General features: G+C 37.2%; 1 protein-coding gene across 5 annotated transcripts; it reads right to left on the bottom strand.

Moving 5' to 3' along the window:
- Positions 1–7,002: 7,002 nt before the first annotated feature.
- On the bottom strand, positions 7,003–12,351 carry LOC118437174. Of its 5 annotated transcripts, none has more exons than XR_004835921.1 (7): positions 12,174–12,351; positions 11,639–11,698; positions 11,400–11,571; positions 10,372–10,609; positions 9,314–9,393; positions 8,972–9,254; positions 7,003–7,512 (listed from the first exon to the last, which is right to left on the bottom strand). XR_004835921.1 is itself a non-coding variant. In XM_035856022.1 (5 exons), exons 1-5 carry the CDS (start codon positions 12,294–12,296, stop codon positions 9,024–9,026), a joined length of 666 nt encoding a protein of 221 aa, XP_035711915.1. In that variant the 5' UTR covers positions 12,297–12,351; the 3' UTR covers positions 7,696–9,023. The 5 variants fall into 5 exon arrangements, 1 of the variants encoding a protein (XP_035711915.1); XR_004835920.1 differs by having other exon boundaries at positions 10,505–10,609; XR_004835919.1 differs by lacking the exon at positions 10,372–10,609.
- Between the last annotated feature and the right edge of the window lie 493 nt (positions 12,352–12,844).

Raw genomic sequence — 12,844 nt, 5'->3', positions numbered from 1 at the left:
AAGCCGAGTAAGAAGCAAGCCGGCTTGCTTCGACTCACAACTCAATAAGCCGGCTTGGCTTGACTCGACTCATTAAGCCGAATGAGTCGAGTTTGCTTATGGACATACATTCTAGTTTAAATAAATGGACATTAAATAATTATAACAACCAAAATAACATTTAGAAAAATTAAAGGTGACTTTTAAAATGTTAAACATCCAAATGAAATCAATACTAAACTTACACATACTAATGTCAATTTACGATAAACTCCACAATTACATACATAGATATGTATCTAAATATAGTAATTTGTGTGATTAAATGCAGCACGTATCAACCACAATTGGATCCATTGTCACAGTTAAAAATAAATATTTCCCTATTCAATTATGGTACGGTAGTTTAATAAAACAAAATGAATTCAGCAAATTTGCGCATTTAAAAAACCTACGAAATTTTTAAAAATTTATGATGACACTGAAAATAAAACAGCTGAGTTTATATTAGATTATCAATATTAGTCTCAATTTAAATGTTTGATATTGTGGAACACAAAATGGAATAATAAATTAGTTAGTAATTAAAGTACAAATAACAAGTCAACAAAAGTCCAGGGAAGTAATTAAGTTTGTGTGTAAAGTGTGATGTACATACGTGTGTGTAAGCACGAGGAGGCGGAGCCAGCGGCTTATTGAGTCAAGCCGAGTCAAGCCGAGTCAAGCCAAGTCCAACTCATTCCAACTCACAACTCAATAAGCCGGCTTATTGAGTCGACGGCTTACTTGAGGTCAACTCAACTCAGCTTGACTCAACTCAACTCAATAAGCCGATTCAAGCCAAGCCGAGTTGGCAACTCTAATCTCAATGCATGTGAAATTCACATTGTGAATGTCATCACTTTTTACGAAGATTATCATCGTATTAGCGACTAAATGTGCCAGCTAACAAGAATCACTAGCTTTACGCAGATTTGTACTACTTTTTCGGACGACATCATGACTGTACGACCCGTCACGTGCCCAGACGCTTAGCCGTCTTACTTATACAGATTTTAGATAGTATTCCTTACCGCATTCATTAACAACAGGTTTTTGTCATACTTCTTACGGTTACGCATTCCTTCCAATTACCTGACTGAGACGTACATACATAAGGCAAACGGAAAATTATACACTCTAAGAAATCCAGTATCAAAATAATACGAAACGGTAGTCATATGTATATGGATTTACCAAATTAGTATTCACAATTTATATTGTGTAGCAAAAGCTAGATCTTGTCGATTTTTGCGGACCGGTATGATTTTAACACCAAGCGGGAGCAAATTTAATACAAAGTAATCAATAAATTCCTGAGTTTGCCAGATTTTTTACAGTGTGATTGCGAGGACGACCCTATCAACCGATTAACTGATTGATTGCTTGGTAATACGACGAAGAAAATAAATAGCTCACTTTAGTGGGCGAATATCGAAAGTTGCTCATAAATTAAATGTTCTGTACGCTTGTTGCTGATTAGAAAATATGAATATGATTATCTTTCCACGCTTAATGCAAACTAAATTATCTAAACATCCCATGACCCAAAAATTTTCCATACCACAATTGGAGTAGACTTCACAATAGCAATTATAGCTTATTCCAACTTGATTAGAAGTACACTCGCAAATTCGGACTCCATAAGGACACTATATATATTCCACTCAATATTTTCAAATCAGCTCGTCCATCTTAGCATAACCTTCCAAATTTATTAAAAATTTTATCGTATAGTGTGATTTCTAAAAGGGGAGTACTGCCTCCCGCCAGCTTTCCCTGCAAAAAATCACTCTCCTTTTAATATTCTCACCATATTCTTTACCTGAACCCCATAAATTGTCCTTAACATAACAATGTATTCCACTCATTTTCTACCCTTGACAATTCGTCATTTCAAGTTCTGTCGCTTCATTCGAAATCTTGCTTTCGAATATGATTCTAAATATGGGAAATTTTTCCTTATCAAGTCCAAAACACCGGTAATCAAAGCTAAGGTCGCATATGTACTCTCCTTGATCTACGTGTGCGTCCTGCTCTATCGGATTGCGAATTTTCCCATGCTCAGAATGCTGCAAGGATTTCCGATCTTGTTCTGCTACGTGCTTTTGCTTTCAATCGGACCGAATGTGGGACTGGATATCGCTCCGGTGCAAATAATCAACTCGATTCTCACCTTTGAAAAAGATCTACTTCAAGGTATTACCGACTCTATTATCGTCTCTATTATTTTCGTATTGTCTACTCGCTAGAACTTTTATGGTACCAGTATCGATATGCGATATTCATCTCTAACAACAATATTAGCAGGCCTAGATGGAAAGTCCTGGTGTTGTTAAGGGTTGTTTCTCGGTGCCTATTTACAACGGACGGAGAACGTAAGTACCAATGCGATTGACATCAATATACTGCTACGTTTGGGATGGATTTAAGTTCCAATACAAGCGTTTCCAGATTGCAGCACCACAGCGACGAGGTAAACGATGAAAATGTCGAATTTGTAGTTTTGATGGTTTTACACGTTGTTTGGGCAGCGTATTTCGGATGTCGCAATAATCTTGAGATACATGTATGCACGATGACTCCGTTACCGCTTATACGGAAAATCAACCATGTTTAGATAATAAAATGTTGTCAACATTATGAAAACGGATTTCACCTAAATTTGAAACCTTAATAGACGGCGAAAGCATGAAGACTTCCCTCGAAGCCAGGGTGATGTTCTTCTTTCTCTGCCTGGCTCAGTTTTCCTGCATCCTGATGCCTTTTGCGGTGATCGCCCTTCTAAGCGTGGACCCTTGCATGCCACCCTTCCTACTTTCGATGTTTCATTGTACCGAAATCTCGTGGACGTCACCAGGAGCAGAAATCTTCGTGCTTATCTTTGAGGCGTGGATGGCTCTTCAACTTTTCACGGCTGGAACTCCGTGGGTATTTTATATCTTGTTTGCCGGCATTGTCGCGATTCTCGACTACTTTAAGCTTCTGAAAAAGGTACAGAAATGGAACATTTGCGTGTCACCTTACCAGTTAATCTTTTTGTTCTAAATTAAGTACTCTAAATTAAGTCCACTCTAATTTCCAACGAGTAACGTTAGCTTGGTTAAGACTAAACTTTAGTCAGGATTTAGTATAGGTTACTTGATATACAAATTAGGGTGAACTTGTTTTACAAAAGGGAAACATTATTTTTTAGAATCTACACTTCACCTACGACGTTTCTTATATTATTCTTAATTTTAGCCGGATTGCAAGCTCTAAAGCAATTGTAGACCAACACAGCTGTCTCAAGCTCTACCGCAGTATTCAAATTCTGGAAAAATATATGAACGGCTTCCTCATGGCGCGTGTCGCCCCCATGATGGTAATGAGCATACCCGCAATTCAAATCGCTTGTCAATACGTATGCATCCAGCTGCATAACGAGATACCAATGCCAGGGTTTCTCATCTTCCCCTTACTCTAGGTGGACTGCTTGTGTATACGTTTGCGTCCTGGGTAAGTAGTACTTCGACCAAGGTGCTGCAAACGCATGCCGGAGTTACCGTCCAGTTTGGCGGGAAGAGGTCCGTACTAGCGAGAGAGATCAGGGCGTGTGGCGCACTAAAGATCAAATTCGGCTCGAACTTTATCGACAATGGAACACCCCTCGTGATTCAGAACTTCTGTCTGAATCAGACCGTTAATCTTCTACTGATCAGTTCGGGGAGGCGACGAACTAATTGAATTGAAAGATTTATTTATGGTAGTGAAATCTGTAGTTACTGTAGTCTGAACGTAGTTGGAGCGGTTAAGATACATAAAGTTGGAAGATGCTGAAACGTCGTCACTCTGAAACATACCGAGTACAGAATATAAAAAAATAAATATGTAGGTAAACTGTCACATATAATTTGTAATTTGAACGTAAAATAAATATGTAAAATTTAGCATAAAATATATATTTTAATCAAATTTTAGGGTCTTTCTGAAATTTGATTGCATTATCGCTGAATACTATACAGAATACTTAGTAAACTTGACATAATCCTATGAGAAACAGAAAATTAATTTTTGCTCTTGCGTATGGATGTTTATAAATTCACCACAAAATCAACTCAGTTACTTCTCATTTAATTATCCCGCGATGCTACTGGATAAAAATGTATACCTCTAATTAAATAATCCATGCATTAAATAAGTTCTTCGGTCTTAAAATAAAGGACTTAACCTCATTTCTCAAAATTACTGTGATGCCAAACTTTCAGTTAAACAGGGATTACGATCTTCTTACCGATTTATCCAGCATGTGGTGGCATCCTAATTGCACATCCCGTCACCGGCACTTTGACGCATTATCATGAATCCAAATCAAATATTATTCCTGTCCAAACTACGAAGTGGAAAACATCGTGAAATTCATATATTACTATGGTTAAAGGGCGGAAGGTTGATAAAGGTCAAATTGGTAAAAACAACAATCGATCCAAATCGTGAGCCCCGATTTTCCTCAATTTAGCACAGTCATTGATTTGCAATTTATATTGCGTGGTATTGAGAAAAACTCAACAACTTAGGTCGATTGTTTCTGCGTTTCTGTATTAAGCGCCGTATACCTACGTTAAACCTTCACCAAGAAATTAATTATTTAAAAGCTCGTGGATGCTGAAATCTACTTATTGATTGGTTCATTGATCATTTGACGTGGCGAAGATCGATGCGATACTTTCTAATTAAACGGTAAGTGTATGTGGCGTTATCGCTGATAATTACTTATCACACCTAGAGGGTGTTCCGGAAGTAATGCAACTTTGGTCAAATGCACATATAAACTCAACGAATGAATTTTTTAAAGCGAAATTTTGGTCAGAAAGGGACAAAGGTTAAAGCTAATTAAGTTTTGCTTCCAATGGTCCGTACACCCCTTCCGCCAAATTTGGAGACGTTTTTGTTGGGCGCTCACAATTAGTGCTTCGCCACTGTTTTTGGTCACCTTTTTTGAGATTTTTGACCACATGTGTTGAAATAAGTTCAAATTTTTGACTGAAGTTTTTCGATTACAATATTTTTTCTAGGATAGGAACTAAAATTTTTCAATAGGTCTTGTATTTGGCAAATTTGGGAACGTTCACCTCTCCCATGTTAATTGCATTTGATCCGTTTTAAGGCGGAGCGTGATACTTTGGCTTATATTTAATTTCCAGTTTTGCATAAATGGTTTTCTTGAAGGTGGGAGAGTTGTACTATGTGCAAATAAAAGCATTTTGATAATCTGAGCAGTAAATCGTCTTGTACAGGACGATCAATTTTGGTTAATTTTAATTACTTCAGGTCAAGGATTTTTTCTGGCCTCCTGCTTGCTACTTTTATTTTACTCTTGACTATATTTATAAGCTTCTAGAACCTTCTAGGATTTGATGTCCAACTTCTAAGCTTTCAAATAATGTATGGTGTTCGGTGAGAACTTCAAGTACTTCAGCGAATTTCGCTCCGACATAACAAATTTCTATCTACACGAAGTTTATTACTTTCGGGGCTGCCACACGAATGTACCGACCAGATATTTTTTGCGATTAGTCGTTTTTTGCAGCTCATACCTTAGTATAACACAACAAATCGTCACTTTTGGAATTTCTTATTTTTTAAAGTGAACACAGCTCAACTTCTTGGAGCGCGTAACCACTTTTTCGAGGTAGTGGCAGACGATGGTTGCGAGTTGCTTGGTTGTGTTTGACCTCATTTTGGAACGGATAGAGATATCGACTTCTGGTTTTCGGATTCTACTAGATAAATGTGTGGACTACAATATTCACCCAATTTCGAATTTGGGGCAAATTGATACCCTTGCATATATGCATTTTACCAAAGTTGCATTACTTCCGGAACACCCTCTAAGAGCACCAATCTTAGTCAGGCCTGGTACTCAGGACGGGTTTTTCACTCGAAACGCCAGGTTCTTTAGTTTGTATTAAATTACTGCTTCACTGGAACACATGAATTTCACTATGAAGTGTACAAGATGAGAGTGTTCTTCAAATCAAACACTTAAGTTTCTTTTTCCCGCTTTCGCTTTGATATATTAAACAAGGGTCATTTTACTGATGAATTTCCTGTAAACGGTCCATAGCTTCTAAACCGTTTTTAATTTTGAACATCCGTGAAGAATTGCAAGAATGCTCAAACTTAAAATTTCCTAGAATTACAGCGTGCACGATATAACCTAGTGGAAAAAATGACGCAGTTTTAATAGCTGAACTATAGCCGTATTAACAAAAAAATCTGTCCTGGGTACTAGGCTTCAGATTGAAAAATTTACACAACTAAACCTAAATATATCAAAGCAGCGGAAAATTCATTCTATTCCATTCCATTCCACTCCTCACATTTCACAATATATTCCACCCAGTTTCTCCCCCTGATAATTCGTCATCTCAAATTATCCCGAATCTTATGTAGCGTTCCGTTCGAATTTGACACACAATCTGGGAAGCTTATCTTGGTAAAATCCCGTCGGCGGATACGCGTTACCCAAGTGCTCACCATATTGACGCTGACGTATTATGTCGTCCTGCTGTACAATTTTTTGTTCGGTCTCTTGTCAATGACGAAACGGTTGCAAGGAGTAATATTCGTGATTTGTTATACGATATTGGTGTCTTGTGGGTGGAATGTAACCCTGGACGTAGCTCCGATGCAAATCATCAATTCGATCGTGTCCTTCGAACGTGACCTGCTTAACGGTAACTTTGTAACCTCGAGGATATTATCAGATTATGCGTAACTGTTCTAAAAATAGTCTTTCATGCAAAATTCTTTGAATTTAAAAGTTGAGAGAAGTATTCATTTACTCAAAGCTTGAAGATAAGAATGTATTGATTATTCACTTACAATTCATTCTATCCCATATTCTCATTGGAGTTCGTAGTATACCCCATGCACTAAGAATGCGGTGAAAAACGAATAAAATTATTCATTCAGTCTTCATGAACAAATATATTCAAAAAATTGTGAAACAAAATTATTCATTTATTCATCAATTTAGTTATGGAATAAGAAATGAATAATTTATTCATTCTACATTGAATAAATGAATTTAATGGCAATTTTCCCATGCTCCCATGAAATTTAATGGCAATTTGATGGCAATTTTCCAAATTTCGTAGAAATAATACCAAATCAAAGTTTTTCAAAAGTTTATAACTTTTAGATGATGAGCGTATCACGCCATCAATCGAGGCGATATTGATGTCCATCTTTCTCTACGTGGCAGAATTCACCGGAATTGTGGCCCCTTTCGCAGTTCTCATTCTAATCATGATTGATCCATGCACCCCACCGTTTCTCCTCTCATTCCACGCGGGTTGTGCTGATATCGCGTGGATTTCGGGAGATCTGAAAATCTTCGTCGTCTTGTTCGAAGCATGGGTAACTCTGCAATTGTTCAGTGCCGGGGCGCCATGGGTTTACTACATCCTGTTTGCCGGAATCGTCTCAATTCTCGACTACTTCCAAGTTCTGAAAAGGTTACAAATTTCAAAATAATGCTGCCCTTTCGAGAGTTAATTCACGGTAAACTTTATATCAAGTAAACTATGCTGAATGTCCACTTGTCTATCCATACATATGTATGTATGTCCATCTGTCTGCCTGTTCGTCAGCAGGATAAGTTAATGACGTGGTGGATTAAGTATAGCTTACTTGACTTAAAATTGAGCGTTAATTTATTTTTGGAAAGGGGTAACATTATATATATTTAAGAGTGAACAATATTAAATCACTTCAAATCCAAAGGTATAACACAAGCAAATTCTACAAATACTTTGCATGAAACTCATTGATTAATGGAAAACCTAGGGGAATTCTGAATTCTGAAACAACAATCGTTCCTGCATCAAACTCTACCGGAGCGTTCAAATCTTGGAAAAGTATATGAATGGATTTCTCATGATGCGAATTGTCCCAACCATGGTCGTTTGTACGCCAATGGTTCAAATCATCTGTCAGTACGCTTGCGTCAAGTTTCACGACAAGATAGCGATGCCGGGCTTTCTCATATTTCCCCTTCTTCAGGTGGACGCAATTGGGGTGAACGTACTCGCTTATACACTGGCCTCATGGGTGAACATTAGATCGACAAAGGTTCTTCGAATGCATGTCAGACGAACGATCCAATTTGGCGGGAAGAAATCCTAGCTGGAGAGAGAGATCAAGGCGTGTGGCGTACTAAAGATCAAATTCGGCTCAAACTTTATCGACAATGGAACCCCGCTAGTGATACAGAACTTCTGCTTGGCTCAAACTGCGAATATGCTCCTAATCAGTGACGGGGGAATTACGAGAGGATGAAGTATGCATGCAAATAGTAGACATTTATTTAAGTACTATGAAATCCGTTGGGGTAAGTTAAGCTCGTTTAGGGTAAGGTGAGAACGAATTTCTAATGGTAACACACACCGGCACCACTGTCAAATTCTTGTTGCATAGTGTCACTCAACATGTAACGATAATCATATGGATTCTAATGAATTATTCCATTACTGATGGACAATTTGTAAATTTCACTGGGTGGATTTGACACCACGTGTGTCAAATAAATTAGTAAATTAATTTTAAAGAGAATAAACTCCATTATACTAAAATGTAATCGTAAGTATGTAAATACATATGTATTTACATCAAAATAATTACTTAATTAATTAATTCAAAATAATTACGGATGAATCTTGCCTCATGTCGTTATGTAAAATTAATTATTAAATGTGACGTAATGTTTTCGACCTTCCAAACATAAATTATCTAACTTGCAACAGTTGCATATTGCAGCTACGTAGAATAATGTACTGCGAAATTCAAAATCGTAAGGCATTCAAATATTTGGGCAATCTAATAATTCCTTCAAGACACTGCTACTATCTGGTCCGATATATGTACATATTGGTAATAAATGGCATAAAAATAATTTTGAAATATTCACCTTCATATTTTGGAAAAAAATAATTTGCCTGCAAGACAAGAAAATTGTACCATTAAATAAGTAATACACTGTAACTCTTATGAATGAGCCAATCTTCATTAATTTCCACGATAGACCAGGAACTGTTGTGGTTTGGGTCTTCCAGCCCCATACGTGCAGAGAGAGAGTAATCCTCATCCACGGCTTTTGCTACGTCAAATCCTAACGATGCAACATATCCAAGAACTTCTTGTCGAACATGTGGCGCAAGATGAAACTTGGTCGAAAGTACGGCCCAAGAAGCCTGAAAAATTTTCAATCAAACAATGAAAAATCAAATGTAAAAAAGTACTTTTGTCTCACCTGATCATCCTCCCAGCATGTTATGCCCAAAACAAAGTTGGAGTTGTCCGTCATGTGAAAATCAAATCGTCCAGCCTTTGCTGTTATGATACGAAATAAAGAAAAATATTACTTAATTACATACTGAGCCCACTGTAGCTGTACTTAGCGCTTATCTGTTTAACAGCTGGAGATAATGAAAATCTGATAACTGCATTGGATTCCTCATGCGATTTTGCATAAGAAACAGCAATCAATTTGTATCTGCTTGCAAAGCATACCAGCAGAGAAAATATTGAAACGACGTGGGTGGCGATAATTATTTACTAAAAAATGGGAAGAGAAATGGTGAATTTGAAAAGTGTGACAGAAATCGAACGTGCACTTTAATTTAGTCCAACTGACTATAAAAACGTTAATGGGGACCGCATCGACTAAGAACAGTCGAAAAATAATTTTTTGAAAACCTCTAATGACCACACCCATCGTCAAGGAGCTGAAATCTGGAATCCGAAGAAATTCACGGAATTCCAACGGAAACCGGTCTCACAGGTGACAGTGTCAATGCAAATTATCCAATGAGTACTCAAATTGAAGCTTGGGCTTATGGCTGTGAAATGTGGTACTTGCCACATCCTGACCATCCCTCAAAGGAATGCCAGATTAAAGAAATGCAGAAGTCACCTCAAGCGGTACGCTCAAAAAAAGTGAGCAGGATTCTTTTTACCGATGAGGAGATTTTCACATCAGCAGAATCTTTTAACAAACTAGTTGATCTAATCTTCCCAGAATATGTCAAAGACATCCCCCAATATAGTCAAAAGGTCAGAAAGTCACACTATCCAGCTTTTGTGACGATTTTGGCAAGTGGGAGCTAATTAGAATAATTCCTCTACATTTTGTTGAAAATGGGGGGAAGGTGGAGGGATAAAATTTCTTAAAATACGTTTTCGAGTCCGTGGTACATCCCCTCAATGGGATCCAGTTCAATGGAATCGATGGGACCTCTCAGCAGGGCTCAGCACAAGCTTATAGTGCAAAAACTGACCCAATCGTGGCTAAAAAACTAAATTCCATACTTTATCGCCAATTAGGAATGATCATCCTCCTTGCTGGATTTGAATCTCCGGATTATGAAAAATGGGTAAAGTTAGGGGCAAAGGTGTGTTCTGAGCTTCGTAGAAGTGTGAAAGCTTAGAAAAAATTTTTGACCTCGGAACGGAACAAATTATCCACGGATTCAGTGCGTGCTTGAGTCGAGTACTCGAGGCGGCGTCTTCAGCGCTTCGGTAGTGCGGGGAGAGAAAATTTCCAAAACTAAAAATTGTTTTCTAATCAGAAATTAACTGGCTTTCGACTAAAATTTATCAGAATTTCGTAACGCGAAAACTGTTAACGCTAAAGCGTTTTATTTAACGTACAGTTTCAGTGGGCCACCCTGTACATACAATCTTAGAATTCATGTTATTCTTTTGAAAACTGATGGCACTATGAATCCTACATTCAGTTAACTATACTAAATACAGTGGGCGTACTCACGACAACCTCTTATTTCGCATCGCAACTCATTTAGCAAACTTGCGAAGATCAAAATATGTCTGTCGTGAGGGGATTCGCAAAATATGAGTTCGCAAATTCCTCTAATCTCGCAAATCTATTGAAAAACACCTATTTTGGTATTGTTTCCATGGATTTCTTTAATTTCTCTTGCTGGCGATGGTGAGGATGAGTTTGCGAAGTAATTTTGCGAAATAATAACATGCCCATTTGCTGGGTAAATTTGCGAAAAAAATCCCATAGTTTTCCAGCAAAATTTTTGCGAAATCTCGCATATCTCGCAAAACTTCGCACGTTATGTTGCTATGCTCAATTTGCGAGATATGCGAGATATGCGAAGGTTGACGTGAGTACGCTCAGTGTAAACTTTTCTCTTTATCAAATCAAAGCTACTCTGGATTTACTACAGTTTGCTTAATATAATTCAAAGTGTATCCACTTTTCAAATGAGTAACGTTATTTTTAATAGTGCACTCTAACTCCGATTTTTGGGCAAGAGTTATCTGTGCAGGGGTAATAATTTCACAAAATAAATTATCTATGTATGTACGTCCAGACCACGGTGATTTAAAGTGGATGGAATCCGCATCCCCGGAAATATTATAGTTTTGCACTCTTCCGTAAGCGGAGACGGTATTTTCCTGTTTAAAGACGAGACATGAAGCTGGGTCGATTTCATGATTCGCTATGCGGGCCGCCTCCCTTTCCAGGATGTCACTTGCCTTATTTTTCAAAAAATAGCAGTAAATATTTACATCCAGTAAGTAATCTATATATCAAACTTTGTACCGTTCTGGTCGCATAAAGCTGACTCCACATGGGCAGGAAGAATTCCTTGACCGATCCAAACTTTGAAAGTAGCACATGGAAATAAGTTAGAATTTTTATTATAATAGCGAGATGTTTAAAATGTGGTTTATACATAGTACATAAATACATATGTAATCATGCAGATATTTATTTCTCGGGATTAAATATTGGTACCACGTGACATTAAAATTATGTATACCGATCCGTAAAAATCTACAAACGGATATGGTAAAACTTTAATACCGAGCCGTTGCTATACCGTATTACTAATCTATACAAGTTTGGCAAACTCATATACCTATGTAAATATATTAATATGACACCGCTTGGAATTATTTAAATACTGGATTTCAAAGAGTGCACATATGTAAATACTACATCTCATACTCTGCATACTACACATATTTCGTACTGTTTCCCTACAAGGACAAATTCTCAATCTTTAGCGTTTTAAGCCGGAAAATATTTAAGTACGAATTTTATTTAATACAAATTTATTTTTTAATTAAAATACCCATTTGAGATCCAGTCCTAACGAATTTTTCTTTGGTTGTGGAACGCATTTTCTTTCCTTCGTGGGCTCCTCGAGCAATCCAGCGACAACCGAGACGAGCAAAACTAGCAGAAGTAGTTTCATCCTTAATTGCTGCAAGAACTATTTAATTGCGAGATAATCCTTTCAAAGAGCAGAGTTCACAGGCACTGAAGGCTTGGCAAGCCATGTCAATGTGATTTAATCAAATATTTAACAAGTTTAGGGAGACGTTCATAAATTATTTAACGTAATGTAGAGGGGGAACAGTGGGTCTAGATAACGCTCCAATGATATTCTGCGTATAGTGCCCGTGTTAAAAGGAGTTATATAAAATCGGGATTTTTGCATTACACAATTTATGAACGTCCCCTTACCTTATAAACAAAGTATCTACATACATACATATGTACCTAGGTAATTTGATACAATTAATATTGCAATAAAAAATATAAGACTTGACTGCTCATTATTCATAACTATGTGTGTATGTAGATATAAAATGCTACTTATCTTATTAAAATTCAAGACCGAACGTACATAATGCCGAATACATTAAGAATGATAATTATCCATTACATACGAACGTATGTAAATATTTCTGAATTAAGGGGTGTGTGAGGAATCATTAATAATTCCAGTGCCTACGTACA

Source organism: Folsomia candida, unplaced genomic scaffold (genome assembly GCF_002217175.1).
Source record: "Folsomia candida strain VU population unplaced genomic scaffold, ASM221717v1 Fcan01_Sc012, whole genome shotgun sequence".
Classification (NCBI taxonomy): Eukaryota; Metazoa; Arthropoda; class Collembola; order Entomobryomorpha; family Isotomidae; genus Folsomia; species Folsomia candida.
The sequence above is the reverse complement of the archived record's forward strand: the minus strand, read 5'-3'. Positions and strand labels throughout refer to the sequence as shown.